This window comes from Molossus molossus, unplaced genomic scaffold, assembly GCF_014108415.1.
Source record: "Molossus molossus isolate mMolMol1 unplaced genomic scaffold, mMolMol1.p scaffold_m16_p_11, whole genome shotgun sequence".
Taxonomy (NCBI): Eukaryota; Metazoa; Chordata; class Mammalia; order Chiroptera; family Molossidae; genus Molossus; species Molossus molossus.
The window spans coordinates 70,961,138-70,982,780 of NW_023425346.1; the positions used below are offsets into that span (position 1 = coordinate 70,961,138).

The 21,643-nt window shown below is 39.9% G+C and overlaps 1 protein-coding gene across 1 annotated transcript in view; it reads left to right on the forward strand.

The window, feature by feature from the left end:
- Positions 1–21,400, forward strand: part of CCDC141 (coiled-coil domain containing 141) — a 192,770-nt gene extending 171,370 nt beyond the window's left edge. The window contains exons 19-25 of the mRNA XM_036254760.1: positions 663–803; positions 1,535–1,729; positions 3,083–3,266; positions 6,133–6,245; positions 10,385–10,501; positions 17,960–18,813; positions 21,133–21,400. Of these exons, the coding sequence (XP_036110653.1) occupies positions 663–803; positions 1,535–1,729; positions 3,083–3,266; positions 6,133–6,245; positions 10,385–10,501; positions 17,960–18,813; positions 21,133–21,400 (1,872 nt within the window). The remainder of the gene's footprint in view (positions 1–662; positions 804–1,534; positions 1,730–3,082; positions 3,267–6,132; positions 6,246–10,384; positions 10,502–17,959; positions 18,814–21,132) is intronic.
- Positions 21,401–21,643: the final 243 nt, after the last annotated feature.

The window sequence follows — 21,643 nt, forward strand, 5'->3', positions numbered from 1 at the left end:
ACTGTTACTTTACTCTTCCATTTCTGAAGGACCTCTGAAGTTAATGGCTTATAGCTAAGAATTAAGTCTCTTTTGGAATTGTTCATGAAAAATAATGTTTGCTGGGTTTGGACAAATAGGTTCTTTTCCTACTAAATTTCATAGTGGGTCTCCTCTTCACTCCACTAATATTCTAGATAGTCCCAATGTCAAAACTTCATTGATCTCTGCAACATGAACTGCTCCTTGGAGCCTGGATAGGGTTCTGGATGCTGACTATAAGATCAGTGAAAGCCGGCGAGAGCTGGGAGAAATATTACCACACAGAGAGCAGAATGAATGGGGAAAATGATACCAAAGAAGTACAAGTACAAAAATTAGAGTTGTAGAAAGTTCACGATGTCTTCAAAACTTTATTGGTTGGAGGCCAAAGGACGTTCTATAACTGTAATGCTAGTTACAAATTACAGCTCAAAAAGTACTAAGACAAAGTCATAATTAATTATATTTTGGGGCTAGGTGTATGATCACATTATATGTTCACTGAGCAGACTTGTTTTCTATTGAAAATCACTCTGAATACATTTTGAAGATTATGAACATTTTCACGTGTTTAGATATTTTTATTACAAGTTAATATTACTCTCATTTTAAGGAAATCACCTCTCTTTATTGACCTGCAGCTCAGAGAGTCATTCAAAGATATCAAAAAGAAGTTTAACAATTTGAAGTTTAATTACAGTAAGAAAAATGAAAAAGCTAAGAATCTGAAGTCTCTGAAATATCAAATTCAACAAGTTGATACGTATTCTGAAAAAATACAGGTAATAAAAAAGTGTGTGTGTGCATGTACTGCATTTCAACTCTGGATCCCTAATCCCTGAGCTTTTTTTTTTTTTACAGCATTGGGACTGAAAAAGTGGTTTTCCTTTTTGCAGCAACTGAGTTTTTATGTAAAATATATAATATATCAATTTTCCTTTGAAAGTGGCTCCAGAATGATTTCTACCAAAGTTATCTAGCCTCTCCGCTTTCATTCTTGCCCCAACACCCACACATACGCACACGCACACACACGCGCACATACATGTGCACACATGTAGACACCTTTTGTACATCCCTTTTTTCCTCTTGCACTTGCTTGTATAAGGAACTTCCTCTACTGTTTCTATAGGCCGTTATACCTACCTTGATTATCACATCTACTGGCTAGATTATCTGAATGCCTTTTTCAGGAAGCAGCGAACTTACTAAAGACAATAAAATATCTAAGATTATGATCATTATCTTATTTTTTATCATAGTATCATTCTAAAAATCTGGACTAGATCCTGGTATATAGTTAATTTTCTGTTTTCTGAATGCTGAATCAATATACTATCTAGAAAAATGACCATTCTTTCCAAAATACATTTATAATAATTATGATTTTAATATATTATAATGGAGGAAGCTACAATAGTTTTTTCCAAGTTTTTCCTCCAATATTTAATCACTAGCTAGCCTCTTAAATAAAAATTGAATTTTATTTTTAATACTTTATTTTTTGTTACAGGTTTTGAAAAGGAAAATGGAAAAAGTTGAGACTAGGACTCCTGAATCGTTGTTAAATTATCCAAATAATAAAGTTACTGTCCTTTTGGAAGCCATGAAGGATTTGCAGAAACATGTGGATGAGTTTGACAAAGTTGTAACAGACTACAAGAAGAATTTGGATTTGACTGAGCGTCTCCAGGAAATGGTAGAAGAGGTACCCGCTTCCTGTGATGGTATCCATATTGTAATGTCCTAGAAAATTCCTCTGAAACTCCAAAATAATGCGGCAGTAGCTATTGTTACCATTAAACCTGTGTATCATGCTCTTTTTAATGATGATTTCTTTAGGACAGTTTCCTAAAGTAGAATTGCTGAATCAAAGTGGATGCATGTTACCAGGTTTTGATTATATTGTCCAATTGCTCTTCAGAAAGACTTTACTTTATTTTCTCTTATTAGCAACATATGAGAGTTTCTCATGTCTCTATTACCTTGTCAACCCAAGATGTTTAACCATCGTGGAATTATGTTCATTGCTAGCTATCTGTCTGAAATGCTCAGAATGAGTTATTTACTTCACAGAATTGGAAAGTTTTAGAAAGAAAAGGTGATACGAGGATTTTTCAGGTACAAAAATTGTTATTGGTGTTATTTTTCTTTTCTCAAGAGGATAAATGAAAGAATATACACAAAATACATTGACAAATTAAAGTTATTATCTGCACACTTTATATTGAAGAAACTCTACACTTGCAGTCCTGAAGTGTTCTTTGAAGCCCGTTAGTCTGCGATTTAAAAAAACCTCTCTTTACCACTGATGCAGTAGAGTTTGTGTATTTAACACCACGTTAAGAGGGACCAAGATGATCATTCTTCGATAGCATGGAGGTTCGCAGCAGCTCTGTGGCCCACATTCAAAGCTGCTCCTTACAGAGTCGTGTTATTTCCCACTCAGTGCAAGAGCTTGTGGCCCTTGTGGACATGTTCCTGTCATCACAGTCATTTATTTTTAGTGAGGAAACTCAGTTCTCCATTGTGCTTTGAGAATATGACTGTCTTCTATTAAAAAAATAAAATAAAATAAAAATAAGAAGGTCAATTGCTCTTCTCCAGATGATATTTCCTCAATCATAGACTAAATGTCATTCTTAAAAGAGAAGTCATTTGAGTGTTCATTAGACAATACTTTATCCATCTACTGTAATGATTTCAATTAATTAGGCTGACTTTTGTGTGTTTAGGCTTTTTAATTTCCTTTAAGCTTGCACTTGGCTGTTCCTTAGTGCCATGTGCTTTTATATTGCCTGTTCTTGCAAGTATGTAACATTCCTCTTAGGAATCACGCTTCTAGCCAATCTAAGAAGGCGAGAAGATCAAGTGAATTTCCATACTTCTTATCTGACTCTAACATCCAAGTGCAAAGTATACGATCGTGTTTTGATATTTTTTATGAAGACTTAGAGAGTTCAAACTAATGTGAAGATAAAGTTTGAGGAAATTTAAATGTGATACTTGAATGGCCCAAACGAAGACCATTAGAATGATGGTGGCTCTTTAATCTTTGTAGTGTCATCTTTGGTGTGAAGACGCAAGTGCCACCGTTGTGAGAGTTGGAAAGTATTCCACAGAATGCCAGACAAAGGAAGCTGTGGGCATTCTCCACCAGCAGTTCAATAAGTTCATCACGCCTTCAGTGCCTCAGCAAGAAGAAAGAATTCAGGAGATCAGTGACCTCGCTCAGCGACTGTATGGTGAGGTCTCTTAAAATATGCTGTGATTCCCCATGAAACAAATCCATACTGAACCCAATCCAGCAGACACAGAGCATGGCAGGCCCTCAGGGTCCTCTCTACACCAACCTCTTCAGGGAAAACACTCAAGAGCCCTCAACCAGCAAAAGTAAACACCAGGGAATAGAGGAAGGAATTTCCGTCTGCAGATGAAGCCTGCAGATTTTTACTTTATATAAAGCCTCCTTTTCTATCCTCCAGCCCCCCCACCCCATTCTTGTTGATCATCTCCAGGGTAATAAAAAAAAAAATCTAATTTCCACTAGCGTGATTCCTTGAAAAAACATACAAAATTCCCCTAATACTTTAAATAAGTATCAAGCTAAGACTGAAGTTACAGCTTTCTCATTTCTGTGATGGTTATGGTTCGTGGACATAAGAAAGAGCTGGAAATTTTTCTCTTGCCTTCCTCTCACGTGTGAAATAAATGTGAAAACTAAAATGACCATCTCATGGGTTCTGCTTTCCTCTTCTCCAGGACTAGGAAGGGTACGTTGTTAGCTGTGCTATCTGAGAAGTCCTTCTAGCTAAAGGAGGCCCCATTTATGAAACCCCCTGGGTAATGACAGTCCTTGAGGGTGCTGAGGGATGTTTCAGGAACTCCCTGACATTGTTAACTGTGAATTCAAGACTTACTTCCAGTGACCAGGCACATTTAGCCCCCCCAAAAGATAACAGCAGGTGGTACAAAATGCTTCATTTGGCTGCCCACAGCCACGGCCAGATGGGTCTTTTCTCTTGTGACACGAAGCACTGTCCATGGACAGCCATAAAAATGTGTAGAACAATGTATGCTGCACTAACTAATATCAAATTGTTGAGAATGAATGGGGAATGATTTTCTAAAGGAAAAGAGTAGAAACATAACAATAATGAAATACAGATTAAAATCTAATGGCATGTCGCATTCTTGCTGTTGTTACTCTCTCAGTTGTACCGAAGCTGTTGGATGCACTCTGCTCTCATAGCATTGGATATGTTTCTTCTGTTACTGTATTTTTCACACTGTAGAATATGGCCTGTTTGTTTGTATCTTTGCTACTGACCACAAGCTCGTTGAGGGGAAGGGAAGTATATTTTATCACTGTTATTTCAGTACCTATTCAATTTTAGGACATGGTAAATACCCACGAAGACTCATTTTCCTCTCATCATGCACGATTCTGTATCCTGCTTTGTTTTATGTTCCTGACCCTTATTACCAAATGGCATATCATATAGTTATTTGCCTGCTTCTGCCTTTCCTTACTACAGTGTAAACTATGAGAAAAGGGATTCTGCCTACTAGTTCACTGCTTCATGGTACATACTAAGTGCTTAACAAATATGTGATGAATACATGAACAGCATGAATCCTTTTCTGTTAAGTATGAAAGTTATGCATTTTTAAAAATTTGCATCAAGTAAGATACTAAAGGAATATTATATCATCTCTTGCTGGTCACCCAAGCATTACTGAACCCAGAAGTTTAATGCAAGTAAATTTATCTCAGATACTTTTTTGAACCTATTAAGTATTAGGAGCTCTAACCAATTTAAAGATAAGTAAAACCTAGTTTCTTCATTCAAGAATCCACCGTCTAGGCGTAGAAGTCATGATATGGTAAATGCAGTGGAAAAGGTATAAAATGTGTGTATTATTCTGCTTGGGCTGCCACAGCAACACGCCATAGACTGGCTGGCTTAAACAACAGGAATTCATTTCCTCCAGTTCTGGTGGCTGAAAGTCCAAGATCAAGATACTGACAGGTTGGTTTCTCCTGGGGCTTCTCTCCTTGGCTGGCAGATGGCCACCCACTCGCTACCTCTTCACACACACCTCTGTTGTCTCCCCCTGTTCCTACAAGGATGCTAGTCATTGGTTTTGGGCCCCACCTTAGTGACCTGTTTTTAAACTTATTCATCACTTTGAAAATCTTATCTCCAAATATGGTTACATTCTAAGTCACTGGGATTGGAACTTCAGCATATGAATTTTGGGAGGAACACAGTTCAGCCCATAACAATGTGCAATACAGTTTAGCCTAAACGGTGGACTGCAGTAGTCCAAGTTCAAGTCCCTGGTCCTCCAGTTTGTTTGGGTTACCTGAAGAGGCTCTTTTGAGCCTCAGATTCCTCATTTGTGAAATGCGGCAGAACCTCCTTGAGGAAGATCACGTTAAATGATGCACATGAAATGCCTGTGCACTCACCCATGGTACACATTTTTATTACTATTCCAGTAGGGAGAGGAAAAATGCAGTTGAGGAAGATTAAAAACATTTTCACAAAGACGTTGGCATTTAGCGTAGAGATTGAAAAATAAGCAAGATTTTGACAGCAGACACGGGGAATGGGAAGGACGGCATTCCCAGTACAGGAAAGAATGCCCAGCGTCTGTGAGGATTTTGTGGGAAGAATTGCTTGTTCAGTTTGGCCAGAAATTAAATATGTGAGGGAATTAGGATGATATCCATTTGAGAGAAGCAAGTTAAAACCATATTGCAGAGGGCCTTCAATGCAGACTTTTCTGGGTAGCGAAGGACCCCTGAACAGGAGAAAACTGATTAGAATTGAGCTTTAAGAATATTAATATAGCAACATTGTTTAGGTTACATAAAAGAGACATGCAAAAGTAAATGTAACCATTTTTCTAGAATACCTGGTTCTCAAAAAATGCCTTTATTTATTTATCTGTTTAGATACCTATTTATTAAGCACTTACTATCTACCAGCCCTTACATCAGATACTGGGAAGATGAATTCATGCCTGTTTGTTTGTTTGTTTGTTTGTTTACCTGACAAGGATTTGACCTTTTAAAATACTTTTATTTCTTTTCCGTCCCAGGTCTTGAAGAAGGGCAGAAATACGCTGAAAAAATAGTGGCAAAACACAGAGAGGTTCTTGAATCTATTACTGAGTTATGTGGCTCTCTCACAGAGCTTGAAGAAAAGCTGAAGGTAATGTCCTCTCAGAATATGTATTTTCAAGTGGTACAAATAAAAAAGCATCTTCTGGTGCAAAGATGTTCTAAAGGAAATTCTCAAGGGACATAATGTGCACATTTCTGTCACAGCTTTCTAACAATTATCTGGGTGTTTCTGATAATTAATTCTGTTTCTTTTCCATCACTGCAGAGAAAAACATTGCTGAGAATGACGGCTAACCACAATTAAGGTGTCTCGTTTACATTTTAATGGATCATATCCTAAAGGAAAAATGAGTGCCATTAAAATCAAACTAAAGTCTGTATTAAGTAGTTTTGTGTTTTCATTCATAAATAATGAATATAAGTTTTTTCCCCCTCCAAATTGTGGCCCCAGAGAAAATAAAACTAATCTTTAGGTATTATATTCATTGAAAATTTAGCTTTGTGGAAATATTAAACTAATCATTGGCATTATTCGTGGAATAGAAAATTGATGCTATGTTGATTACTGTGGCCTTGTAGTATAGTTTGATATCACATAGAGTGATTCCTCCTACCTTGTTCTTCTTTCTCAAAATTGTTGTGGCTGTTCAGGCTTTTTTGTGAATCTATATAAATTTTGAGAATATTTTTTCTAGTTCTGTAAAATATGCCATTGGTGTCTTGATAGAAATTGCACTGCATCTATAGATCACTTTGGGTAGTATGGACATTTTAATGATGTTACCTCTTCCTATCCATGAACATGGTATATGCTTCCACTTATTTGTATCTTCTTCAATGTCTTTCTTCAGTGTTTTGTAATTTTCTTAGTATAGGTCTTTTACATCCTTAGTTAAATTTATTTCTAAACATTTTATTTTATGATGCAATTATAAATGGAATTGTTTTCTTGGTTTCCCTTTCTGAAGGTTCACTATTGATGTATAAAAATACAACTGATAGTGCAGACTGGTGCAGCCACTGTGGAAAGTAGTATGGAGTTACCTCAAAAATTAAAAATGAAACTGTCTTATGACCCAATAATTCCACTTCTAGGAATATATCTAAATAAACTCAAAGCACTAATTCAAAAGAATATATGCTCACTTATGTTTATTGCAGTGTTAGTTGCAATGACCAAGTGCCAATCAGGAGATGAGTGGATAAAAAAACAGTGGTACATTTACACAAGGGAAGACACCCATGATTATTGTTGTGGTCATTGTATTTATTGAGACATAATGGTGCTTTAACAATTCAGAGAAAAATTATAGGTATTTCTAGCAAACATTTTTTCTGTATGAATTCTGTAAATTTGAATACCAATTCCATTCAAAATAGTTTGCTAACCTTTTAATTCAACCAAATTGTTTTTTTCCTTTGGTTAAGAATCTAAATGTTTAACATCTTTACCATTTTAAATAACACTACAATAAATATTTCCATGCATATAGCTTTTCTTTCTTTTGTATTATTACCTATGTATAAATTCTCCAGATTTAGGTAAATGGGTATGACATTATTAATGTTTCATATATGTATATATGAAACAATATAAATTGTTAATACTTCTAATATATATTTCTCGTGCATTACACAAATGTCTACACTTAAAATGCCACCAGTAATGTATGAATGTGCCATGTAGCTTATATTATGTTTCAACATTTATCATTTCCTCCCTACCTCCACCCCACCTGAGGATCTGTTTCTCCTCCTGACTCTGATACATAGCCAGACAATCACTGCTTCCTCTGATGTTTTGCTCCCTGTTGTCTACAACATCCCTCCTATTTATGTTGCACATCTTCAAGTGAGATCCACTTAATAAAATCTATTCTCTGAAAGTTATAGCTTTCACCTTCATGGCTCTCCTTCCCAAAAGCTGTTTCCATCTCTCTCTACACTTCCTCGCTCCCCACTTCTGCTACACCCTCTGTAGTAAAGATTGGACCCCCTGTTTCTCATTTCCTACCATCACTTGGGTTGTCTTTTGCACCGGTCAGGGGCCTCTGAATTATATACTCCAGCTAGATTGCCCTTCCTACATATAGTTCTGCTGGTGTCATTTTACAATCAAAACACTTCACTACAAATTCTTCACTGCTGACCAAGTAAAGTTCAGGTTAAAGTACTCACAGTGTTCTGAGGCTGATCATCCTTCCAAACCACTGTGCTTCTATGGTCATTATAAGTTCCTGTGTCATTGGTCCAATCCCTCACTTCTAAACCTTTACTTCAAATACATGACCTTGTATATCCATTTCTCTAAATCTTACCATCCCTCAAAGCCAAACACTCTCTCTTCCACAATGCCTTCTTTGGATGTCACCTCCTCTCTGGTCCCTCCCAGCACTTGTATTCTTCTTCTTCTTTTTTTTTTTTAGCCTTACCCGAGGACATTTTTCCACTTTTTGTTCGGATAGAGTAGGAGGGAAAGAGAGGAAGAGAGAGAGAGAGAGAGAAACATCGATGTGAAAGGGACACATCAAGTGGCTGCCACCCACACAACCCAACCAGGACCGGGACAAACTACAACCAAGATGCATGCCCTTAGCGGGAACCGAACCCGGGTCTCTCTGGACCGCAGGCTGACGCTCTAACCACTGAGCCAAACCAGCCAGGGCAGCACTTGTATTCTTTCCTGGCACAATCATCAATATGACGACCATTACCATCCCCAACTTTCCTACCAGATTATATGTGAAGAAACCTTCTGGCTCTCTCAGGACAGTATCTAACACATTTACATGCTGTTTTGCCTAAAGCAGCTTCTTCAGAAAACATTTTGACATGTGTAGTAAAAACTCAAAGGTTTAGTACAAAGAAGAAGAATCATTCAATAACTCAGAAAGGTTTGATCTGGGGGGATAGAAATATGGAAAGGCCTTTCTGGCAAGAGAAGTCAGCATCAGTGTTGCCCTTAGAAGATACAACCTGAACAAAAGCTTGTCCAAGAATGCTCACTAACCCTTAGAGACGTTTGCATGAGAAGCATAAATGCCTAGCTTTTATGTTTTTAAGGTTGATGTATGGCTCTTTTTTAGGGGTTATTAAAAAGTAGGTCCAGAAATCCCTGTCAAGGCTGGAATGGTGATAATAATCCTTTCTATTTGTATAGCACTTTGAGATTTACACAAGATTTTCATATAATTACATCAGTGATTTCCAAATAACTTTATGATGGAGATAAGCAAATGTGTTTTCTCTGTTTCAGAAGGTGGCTCAAAGAGGGTAAAAGTATTTTCCTGGGGCCCCATAGTCAGTAGTGGTGGACCTAGAATTTGAACTTAGATATGATTCAAAATCTAACATTCTTTCCACAAAAGTTGCCATTTGGAATTAGGTATCAAGTGTGTACTAACGCAGAGTAACCAGTAATACAAACTAATTTAAGTTTTAGAGTTGAGGCAAAAGCTGAATACCCCTGAAATGTGTCCCCCAAATCCTCTGAGTCAGTGCAGAATGTGTGCTTTGAAGGACAGCCTGTTTCTTTAAGGCTCATGTAATGACCGTGTTCCAGGCGGAACAGAGAACCTTCTGGTGCAGTGCAGTCATCATTCTAAACTGGTGTCCTGTCACTTGGTGTACCCGTGTCTTCTTTCACCTTCACAAAGTCTCCTCAGCCCTCACACTGGCTCCATGGCAGTTTGCAAACCCCCTACCTCCATGACTAAGACAGAGCCCATGAAATGCAGAAACATCGGCATCCTTTGTTCTCAACTGTGTTTTTAATATTTTTCCTCCCTCTTTTCATGAGTCTCCCAAACATTTTACTTGTTTTTGTCCTCTGGATTTCCTACCTGGTTGTACACCAGAAACTTTAGTCGTTTCTGCCTCGTTGCTGCTCCCCCAGACTCCTAATGGTGTGAACTGCTGTGCACAATCATGCCTTTCTCTAAAGGACGCTCCTGTCGGTGCATCCTGTTGTAACAATGACTTTTTTCCTGCTGGGACTTTGAACAACCAATTTTAACTGGCAATGAACTTTATCAAAGGAGTGAGGTGGGAGAGGAACTGTGAACTTGGAGGGATAATTTCATAAATCACTGAAGGGAGCCCATCAATCCCTTGTGGAATAGTCACGAAAAGGTTGCAAGTGGCCTGTTTTCTTCCAAGTGACTATTATGTGGCACTGTTCCTCCAACTTTTCTGGCCCAGGCTCTCACTAACTGTCACTTTGTACAGCAGGGAGACGCTCTGAAGATGAGCCTGCATTTGGGAGACTTCCATGATGATAGCGTTGACCTACTGAAAGAACCAGTGAGAGACAAGCAGACAACATTCAACAAAGACATGAACAAGGTAAAGGAAACTATGTAGCCTCCGCTACTCATTACTTCTGTGTTGAGGTTCAAGTCCTTGTGCATTGCAAAAAGAAAACAAAGTGAATTGAAGCCTTCTTATCTATCTGAATCAAATCTCCCAAGGTAAATGCAATGAGTGTCCTCATCCCTTACTGCCTTTCTACCCCTTATGTACTCTTTTTGCTTCATGCTATTTCCTTCTGAGCCCCTCCTGATCAACCCTGGAACCATAGCGTTTTACAGTGACCTTGGGATAGCCATTCAAACACCATACATTACCCCAAACCACTTCTGTTTCGCTCATCTTTAGTTGTTTTTCCCATTGTCCTTGTCTAGTCAATCCTAATGTCAGATTTTACTTCTCCCCCTTATTATCCCACCAAGCTTTTGTTGTTTACAGTACCCATTAGCAACCCTTAGAAATTAGATAGTATCTTGGTCCCATAGAATCTACCTTTAAGATATTTCCAGGCACTAAAATATAGAATGTAACTAAAATATGAATACTAAACTATTTAGAGAAATGTTTAAATTACTTTAAAATCTATGCATTATAGATAAATTAAGCATGTAGCAAAAACTCCAAATATCCACAAAAAGCATGTGTTATGATATCAGACATATTATTTAGACCACATCATTATGGATTTTCAGCATACGTTGCTCACTCTCTATTCATAGCTGCTGGACTATAATTACCTCTGGACTCTTTGCTTTGCAAAGTTACCTCCTTCTTCTGTTCTCCCTTTCCCAAGGAACTGAAGGAAAATGCAGAATCAACACTATTCTCAACTGCCCCAAATTAATAAAATATATTTCTTGTGACCTGAAACTTAAAAAAGAAAAATGTTCTCACTGTTGTACTCTTATCTCATGGAGAAATAATCTTTCCTTGACATCAATATAATTCTTAGAGCTTGTTTAGAGGTCTTTGTCCACAGGTTAAGTGCAAGTGAAGATCTGGTTCAATTATGTAACCACCAGGCTGTAAGAACCATTAGAAAGCTGCCCTTTTTGGCGGGGGACCTTGAGGTACTTAAATCCTGGTTCTTCTCTGAGGCCAACCTCGGTCATCTTGTTGGACTCTAGTCTTATATCTTAGTCTTTGGTTACTCAGAATGGTCCCAATTCGGGTTTTCTAATCTCAGTACTATTGACATTTTGGCCAGAGAATTATCTGTCATTTGAACTGTCCTGTGCATTGGAGGATGTTTAGCAGCATTTTTGGCCTCTATTCTTTAGATGCCAGTGGTAGCGACCCCACCCCAACCGGTTGTGACAGCCAAAAATGTGTGTAGAAATTGCCAAATGTCTTCGGGGAAGCAAAATCACTCTTATTGAAATCTACTAGTTAAAATAATAAAGAATAACATTAAATATATCACATTTTCTTAATAAAGTTTCTAAAAGATTCTAAATCCAATGTCATTAATTTTTTTAAATTCTGCATTAAAAAATTGTCAATCACACACATTTACTAAGATTAGAAATAGAAGTTATTGCTAGCAATGCAAAAACACTCATTTATACTTAGTAAAAATGGTTTTCCTTGCTTTTATTTATTTTTCTTAGAAAAGTTAAAGGAACAAATTTTTGTCAATTAAAAAAAAGATTGACTTTCTTTGAAAAGTCATTTTTATTTTAATATAAATGAAAAGATATGATAGATATTTAGATCTGATAGATATCAGTTATTTAGGATAAAAGCGAGGCTCCACAATGATAGCTGTCACGAGCCCTCATTGACATGCTTTCATGTGTACATTTGATACAGTTGGTACAGAAAGCAAAACGAAAGGGCAGCAGTAATCCTCACTTTTTTTCAAGAGTTTTTATTGATTTTTAGAAAGAAAGAAAGAGAGAGAAAGGGAGAGAGAAAGAGGGAGAGAGAGAAAGAGAAACATCAATGTGAGAACGAAACATCGATCAGCTGCCTCCTGCATGCCCCCAACAGGGGATTGAGCCCACAACCTGGGCCTGTGCCCTGTCTGGGAATTGAACTGGGAGCCCTTCAGTGCATGAGATGACACCCAACCAACAGAGCCGCACTGGCCAGGGCAGTAAGTTTCACTTTTAAACATCTCAGTCACGTTTACCTTCTGACTGTCTCTATCATTTATATCATAGGTCAGATATACTGATTCCCCAAAACACTATGTGGGCAGATAACAAGAAGCAACACATAGAAAGGTTGTTGAGGTACCACTGAGTTCAATTCTGATACCCTTAAATTGTGTTAAAATTCCTTGGAAAGTGATATAAATCAGAAAGAATCATTCCATTAACCTATTACAAGAATGTATTAATCACAAGATTTTCATCTGAAAATAGTAATGTGCTTCTCATTTTTTCCGACCCCAAAATGCAGCAGGTGGAATTAGGCAATTCAGTCAATGCAGTGCTCAGTGCACTAAACAGATTAGTGATGGTATTTTATTCCCAAAGTGAGGACTGAAGCTAAATCCACAATGACAAGTGCAAACGCCCAAGGTTAGACGGAGGCTCAGAGTACTGAGGCGCGCCTGGAGTCGGGGAGCTGTTCACTAGGAGTTGAAGGCATGCGATGCCAGCAATTAGTTACAGAGTTCGAGTGCTAGAAGGATTTAACAATCATCTGATCAAATCTCATTTTACAGTTGAGGAAACTGAGGCCAAAAAAGATTAAATACTTTGTCCTCCAACAATCACAGAAAAGCAGTGTCGGAACTGGGCAAGCAGCCCAGTTCTGAATGTCAGCCATGTAGCTCTTTCCACAAAACCAAAGGGAGCTCCAGGGAACTGCTGCATATAAATGAAGTGTTTTGCGATGATACTATGGATTCCCATGCCAAACCTTCCCCCTCTTTGCATGTATCTGTTTACATGATAATTCATAAAGCAATAGCATAGAAGTGCTTTCCTACCAAGCAATTCAGTGATGTGCTCTTATCAAACTGGGTGAGGACAGTCCCTGGGCCCTCCCCCTCCCCCTCACATGGTAGGCTGGGGAAGATGTTCTTGACATACTTGCTTTGGGAAAAGTTGGGAAGAAGACAAAGTGTTGTTCACCAGCTTTTTGTTTTCTTTTGTCCACTCCAAGTGCCCAAGGTGCCAAGTCACTCCTGGGGGTGCCCTAAGCCCCTTAAAATTTCCCAAAATGCCTTTCATAGACCAAGCCTTATGTTTAATGTATTTTTTTCACCACTTCCTACTTAGCTACACTTAATTTTATTTAGCCCAAGATAAGACTATCTATTGAGATATTTTGGAAGGTGAAGTCTTGTGGTGTTCCATTAAATTTACCACAGAGATGGCTTCCCACTCTATGTTCTTTGAGGATTGGTACTATGTACTTAGTTTGGTGGATGTAGAATATCATTATATTCTACACTCATTTTGTTTGTCTACATGGCAATGATCATAAATAGAAGTGACTGTGTTCATCAATGGAAATGAAAGTTCAGAAATTCTGATCAAGATAAGATCTGAGGCTACAGATTTAGGATTACTTAAATAAAAGTTAACAGGCCAATAGATATAAAAGTGGGTAAGATCTTTGAGGGAGCGTATATAGAGAAGATTGGAGAACTTAAATACAAGATCATATATTGTTCATATACTTAGAAGTTTGGAAAAGAAAAAAAAAAGAATCAACAAAAAAGACCGTAACCAAGGCTGTAAGGGAAACACATGGGGAATAGCTGTATTTTAGTGAATTAGGTCAGAGTTTACCACCTTTTTTTGCCAGAATCCATCAGGTTGATGCAAATATGCCCTATCTGTGCTAAGATACATAGATTAACTACCTGTTTCTAGGAACTCTCTCTTTCTCTCTCTACTGACAGCAAAAACATTTTCATAGTGGCGAAATGTGAAAAAATAGTTGGTATACATGAATGTTTGAGAGTCAGGAAAGTATAACTCAATGAGATTTAGAAGGAATTTTTATAGAATTCCATAATGATTTGAAAACGAAAAGCTTATTTGTGTTTGATACTAAAGGCAGAAATGCCAAAAGCCAACATGGTTTACTGAGAGAAAGTTGTATTAACCTCACCTTACTTTGCTTTTTGAGATGATTATTTGCTGGGCAATTCTAGGTTAGTGCCATAGGCAAGGTTTACTATGGTTTCAGGAAGTCATTTGATAGACACATCCATGATATCTCTCTTAAGGTAAGTGGGGAAAACTGAAGGAGAGTTTGCTCAGGTTATAATTGTAGCCAAGAGTGTTGAGTAGTCCATCCACGTGAACCTGGAATGCAGCACTCCTTGCCTTGGGGAGACCTCTAGCCTTGTCCGAACCTGTGCAGTGTTCAACATTTTATCAATGACATTAATGGACAAAGTAGGAGATTCTCGTTGATTAAAAACAATATGAAATGATAGTCCCACGTGGTTATAAAAACAAACAAACAAAACTGATACAAATACTTTAATAAAAACATATGTAGATCAAGGAGATGATGAGTCCACTGATTGAGTCCCATTCTGGAAAGTAAACAAATCCTGGAAAGAAACATATTTAGGGGGAATATTAATAAGTTGGCAAGTTTCTAAAAAAAGCCTTGAGAAAACTCTCCTCCTCTTGTTGGCAGAAGTTATCTGGTAGTGTTATTTTCTGCAGAAAGTATTTTTATCATTGAAGAGTTGTAGGGAGTGAAGGATAGTATTCTTGGATTGCCTTCTTGAGTTTGGCACCGTCTGAAAGTGAGACACAGTGGTCAGGAATCAGTCACTGGTAAAGGCTGGGTTGCAGGACATGACTCGGACTTACCCAGAGGGTTTCCCAAAACTTCATCTCTGATTTAGATAGGCTTGTCTACCAAGCCACTTGGGTGCATAGCTAGACAACCGCAGGCTTCTTGTACAGGGTTTTTCGTGCCATATAGCCCATGTCAATGCACCCATTGGGTGGAAGGCAGATCCGAAAGAGACATCAAAGAGAGAGCTGAGAGTGTTGTCTCTTCTACTCAACCCGCAGTTAGGTAAACACTTCCTCTCCAGGCGGGAGTTAGGGGTAGGGAGACTAGCCGAGACTTTTATTCAAGTTTCTCTCCTGAGCTTTTTGAAAAATTTTAGACATTTTAAAACCACTCTTCTTCTCTGGAGAGGCATAAGTGACCCAAAGAAGTCATCAAGGAGTTGCCTGCCCCTGGGTGATCCGTAGATCGCAATGTCCGGCTTTCCTGTGGAGCAGCGGGTAGCCCAGGGGGAGCAGGACCGCCCAGAAGGTGGTCAGGGTGATGCAAGTTCCAGGAGTCAAGCCAGACGAAGACTCGGAGGCTTTAGTACAAAGACAGAGACCGAGGGGTTGTGGGATGAATTCTCCAAATAGTCACAGGGCTGTTTTAGGAGGAGAGCAGACGGACGTCTCTGATACTGCAGGAGGCTGGTTCAGATCCGTTGGTGGATACCGAGGGGAGGCAGATGTTTGCTAAAAACAGAAAGATATTCTTAACACAAGTGAAGCGTAAAATTATTTTCAAAGAAAGCACGCTTCAGGAAAAGTGTTCAAACAGAGGCTGCCAGCTGTCAGAGAGGAGATTTTGAGACTGACTAGGAAGTCAGATCAATGATCCTATGAAAAGGAAAACAAACCTTCTGCTCTCAGGAAGAGAGAGGAAGAGGCGGAGCTCAGCTGTGGCAGGAAAACCAGAAGAAGGAGGGGCATTCCCTGCTACCCACGTGTGTGTTTGTTTTATTGAGAAGGACTTTTAAGAACTTCTGGCTTTTAGACCCAGAATTTAACTTTCTATTAAATGGCTGAAATAAACTACTTTCTCTAAGTTGGGTTTATGATTTCTCTGAAAGCAAATCATGTCTGTAGGCTAGTAGAAGGAGCATTGTTTTATTTGTACTGCTAATCTTCAACCTAAAAACACATTTATTTCTCAAAAATCACTCAAAAATTATGTCAGGAGCAGGACTAGGTGCGGAAACGAGGAGCTCAAAGCCAAGGCAAAGCGTTACTTTCTTAGGTGCAAGCTGTGGCCATGGGGCAAAACCCAGTAATTGTTAATTAAGTGAAAAGGCGCCCAAAATGCTGAGGAAACGCAAAGACAAAGACCATGTAAAACAAGCAGGTTGGGGTAGAGGAGATCCCTTCAGCCTCACTGTCCTTTTGGGTCCGTGCCAGAGGGTATATCTGAGCCCTTCTTAAACCAGAGATGGACGTGGCTTAGTGGGGAGAAATAACAGAGCAGCGGGTGATGCACTGTTGTCCGTGGTCTCCTAGCACAACTTACATTCCACAAGGGACAGAAACAAGTGGCAGGTATTCCTCGATTGCACCTTGGTGCGTTTTGCTGTGAAAGGTCATGATGTGTGATTATTCTGTTACTATGGACATCCCCCACTAGACTGTCATCTCCATGAAGGCGGAGACTGTGTTCACTGTTACGCATCATTTTCTCTCTCCAGTGCCTGGCACACTACCTAGTATATCATAGGCTCTCAGTAGATGTTTTGCAATATGAGAATAAAACTAAGGGGTGTTAAGAAAATAAAGCCAGTCATTCAAAATTACTTTCTCTCTATGAAGTACCTAGCATTGTCAAATTCATAGAGACAAAGTAGACGGGGCTAGAGGAGGGAGAATGGAGAGCTAGTGTTTAAAGGGTACAGACTTTTCCTTGGAAAGATGAAAAGTACTGGAGATGATTAGCAGTGATGGTTGCACAATAATATGAATTATTTACTGCCACTTAACTACACTTAAAAGTGGTTACAATCACCCAGCCGATGTGGCTCAGTGATTTAGCGTCAACCCATGCAGTAAGAAGTCGCAGGTTCGATTCCCGGCCAGGGCACATGCCCAGGTTGTGGACCCGATCTCCTGTGGGAAGCATGCAGGAGGTGGCCAGTCGATGTTCTTTCTCATTGATGTTTCTATCTCTTTCTCCCTCTTCCCTCCTCTCTAAAATCAATAAAGAAAAAATAGTTAAAAGGGTCAATTTTATTATGTATTTTTTGCCACCAAAAAAAAAAAAAAAAAAAGGAAAAGAAAGAAAAAGAATGGCTCTCCTGAGAAAGGAGACGGATTATTCTAGTCGAATCCGAGAGCTCACCTAACAAGGGAGCCTCTACGTAAGGAGCTGTTCAGTGAGTGCAGACAGGTGAGCCAGAGCAGAATTTGCAGGTGCAAGGACGCTCCTCAGGTTATGATTTGAAAAGACATTTGGCCAGTCCAACTTCTTCATTGGAGATGATAACCAAGCCTTTCTGTCTTCCGTCCCACAAGGTCTATCACAGTTTCCTCGGAGACTGAAGGTCAGTGTGCTGATTCCTTAGTCATGGGGTGGGACAGTGCCCAGGTTAACCAGGCAGGTGGTTTCAGGTCCTGAGATGCTAAAGCCGGGGCCCCACGCTTGAACTCACTGTAGGCTTCCTCAGCTCGTCTCTCTGAAGTTGAGTTGGAGGCCTGGAAAAAGAAAACTCAGTGCCTAATTCAAAGCTTTGGCTTCTCTGTTTTGAAGGAGCAAGCGCAGGTGGCAGATTTGTGGGCCATCAGCGAGACAGGAGAGGGTCGGCTTCCTCAGGACCTGGCGCAGCTCTCCTCTGGCAAAGCGGGTGGGGCCCACGGCCTGCTCCTGCCTGCGGACATGCTTCCAGGAGAAGAACCCGAGTGTGCCTCACCTGATGACATCTCCTTGCCTCCGCTCCCAGGGAGCCCCGATTCGCCCCTTGCACCGTCTGACATGGAGCTGGAGGAACAGGCCAGCCCCTCCCCCAGCCTGCACATGAACAGCGACAGGATGCAGACAGGGACCAGCGGTCCAGGGGAGGCCCAGGAGCCTGGCCTTCCACCACCTGCTGCATTTGCTGATACTTGCAGTGATAAGAGGGAAACATTTTCAAGTCATTTTGAGAAGCCTTACCCCCAGCTCAAAGCCGAGCCCCCGTTCGCCTCCGGAGGATTTCTGGGAAAGAGCACTGCCGTCGGCACAAGCAGCGCTAAACCCCGCGAGAGCATGCGGAGCGAGGTGCATGGGAGAGCTTTCCAGCAGCACCCGCAGGCTCGGGGGGGCGAGCTGGGAGCACGGGAGGAGATGCATGCTGATAGTAACGGCACTAAAACCCAGCCTAGGCTGCATGCTTCCCAGGATGCGATCTCGAGCCTCGCATTTCAATTAGGCCCCAGCCGGGTCTACCAGAGGCAAGCGGTCCCCCAAGAAGAGATTAGAAGTACATCAGCCAAGAACAGCGTGGGCAGCCTAGCTGGCCAGGCACCTAATTTCTCCAGGCTCCTGTCTAATGTCACTGTCGTGGAAGGTTCTCCAGTGACTTTGGAAGTGGAAGTTACAGGATTTCCAGAGCCTGCACTGACATGGTGGGTAGCCTATAATGACGAGCCATAAACAGAAACAAATTGAATCACTGAGCTAGTCGTTGGTGGGCACTAACTCACAGGTTAGGGACGGCTGATTAATATGCTATGATGCTGTAGCTCTGCATGGTTCAGCCCCAACAACCCCCAACTCTCATTTTAGTAGCAGCATGACGAATACCCTGAAGGGCAAAAAGTAACCATATGAAAGAATAATGTAACAAACTCCAAAAGCACTGTGTGCATTGTGCCATTTTGACAGTTTAACATTCCACATGTCTAAAGATGGGGGGTGGAAATGCTTTCCTATTGTTTATTTTTGCATAAGCATGACATTTTCTTGGTTTAACATCCCTTATTCAATTAAAAAACATAAGAACTTGGGTTTTCCCCTCTTCTTTTATTTACCTGTCTCAACTATTTTCTCTACCCAACAGTCACTCATGACACTTGCAGTACTTGTGTTTCACTAAGGTTTCGTTTTATACGTTTCTTCAATGTGAGAGATGGAATAAAAATATTTCTTTCCCAGTTACCCCCAGTGGCAGGTATAAACCCATTTTTGAAAGGTGCTGTAATAGTTGAGCTGTAAACAATATGATTTCACTCTGGAGACATTATTATTTTTAACCTATTTGTTTTCATGAAAGTCAACTGCAGAATGCAGGTTTTGAATCACATACTGTTGTTATAAAAGCAATTCTAACTTTCTCAATACATGGGGTTACTTTTACACATTTAGAAATGTTTCATCTTTAAGTAGATTTATTTGAGGACAAAGCTATACATTTGGGGGAACGAGTTTATATTTCTAAACTAAGATAAGTAAAATAGCATTTATTTATCAAAATGTTTTAGCAGGTAGTAAATGATCAGTTTCAGAAACTATGCGTGCCCAGTGATAGTTCTTGGAGTGTGAATCGGTTATCTAAAGACTTGATGAGAAAACTTTGTTTCTCAGATTATTAAAAGAAACTGCACTTTTGCTACAGTGCAACCATTTATGCCTTTTGTTTTATTTTGTTGTTTTTACAAATGCATGTTTTTTACAGATCAGGAATTTCATATTTATGAGTTTAAATGATATTTAATTCACCATTAAATATCACTTTTCCCCAAAGAAAAATGTTGTCTGAAGTGTTTCTTGTTTTTGTCCACATAACAAATAACTTGATTAGTATATGTTATTGAAGAACTATTGTAACTAGAATACTGAAGGACTATTGTGAGAAAACATCTTGCCCTCAGTTTTGCTCCATTAACAACTGGCAAGCTATCATATGTTCTTAGGACACTCAGAAAAATGCAAATTATCACGTAGGCCTTGGGAACAGAAAACAATTCAGGTTTGCCATCACTTCTTGTGTAGAAGAATGGGGTATAACTAAGCCGACAAGAATCTAAAAATACAAAATAAACAAATTATTTGTGTTATAAAAAGATGCAGCTAAGTGCTCATATGCACAGAAACTTTTAAGAACAGTAATAATCAGTTGCAAAAATGTCTTTTATACTAGAGATCATTTTCTTCTAATGAAATGGAATCATTAAGTAAATGAACTCATTTCTCCAGGAAAGGCTGTGTAAGTGCCTCCCTCTAACGCAGCCCCTGGGGTTCCCGTGCGGATCGCATGGATGAGCACAGAGGGGCAGCTGAGTGCTGCTCCAGTAGATTCCAGACGGTACAAGCCGCTGCCCTCTAGCGGCTGAAAGAATGGGGGGCCCCATAAGAGGGTACCACCTCCCATTCCAGATCTTTGCCATGAGCAAATGGAGCCCCACTGTGACCAGATTGTCTGTTTTATCTTTTTAAAATATTTTTTCCTTTATTGATTTTAGAGAGAGGAAGGAAGAGGGAGAGAGAGATAGAAACATCGATGAGAGAGAACATGGATCAGCTGCCTCCTGCATGCCCCCCACTGAAGACTGGGCCCACAGCCTGGGCATGTGCCCTGACCGGGAATGGAACCGGCGACCTCTTGGTGCATGGGACGATGCTCACCCACTGAGCCACACCGGCCAGGCTGGTCTGTTTTTTTGTTTTTTTGTTTTAAGAGTAGTTGGATATCTGAATTTTAACATGCAACATGCCAATTGTTACACGTTGTCAAAAAAACTGTTTTTTAGAAAACATGGCCTGCGCCCATCAGGCCCTTCTCTGGCCACCAGCTGCCCGCCACTGGGATGTGTGTAGCTGCAAAGCGCCGGCTCCTGCTAGAGAATATTGCAGTGGAGATGGGCCTAGTTGCAATGGTTTTTAGAAATTGGATAGGACATGAATAAGCAGTGATCCTGACTTTAAAAACTGACTCTCTGCTTCAGGTACAAGAAGGGCCAGAAATTGTCTTCAGACGGACACTTACAGGTTTTACACAAGGAGACAAGACACTCGGTGTTCATTCCGAAGGTATGCGGGGCAGATGCAGGCCTCTATGTGGCTCAGGCCCAAAACTCTAGTGGCATTCTCTCTTCCAATGTCATCCTCCATGTGACAGGTAACCGCAGGCCGCCAATCACACGGATAAACTGGATAATGCTGTGTGTCATCTATGTTAGTGTATCGCTAATGTACTGGCTACTCATACAGTAACTGTGGAGTTGGCACCCATGGACGTCATTCTCATGAACCTAAAGGACAATCCAGTTGTTTATTTTCCTGCATCTCCCACAAAGCATCCCCCTCCAAGTGTACCTCCCTTCTACCCTATTGCTTATTTGGTGAATACTACTGTTTGGTGAAATAATGCAGTTTTCTTTAGTGCTCTGATCTATTTGAGAAGTTTGGTAAATTACTTGCCTTGGATAAGATACATTTTTTTATTCTAGAAAGAGA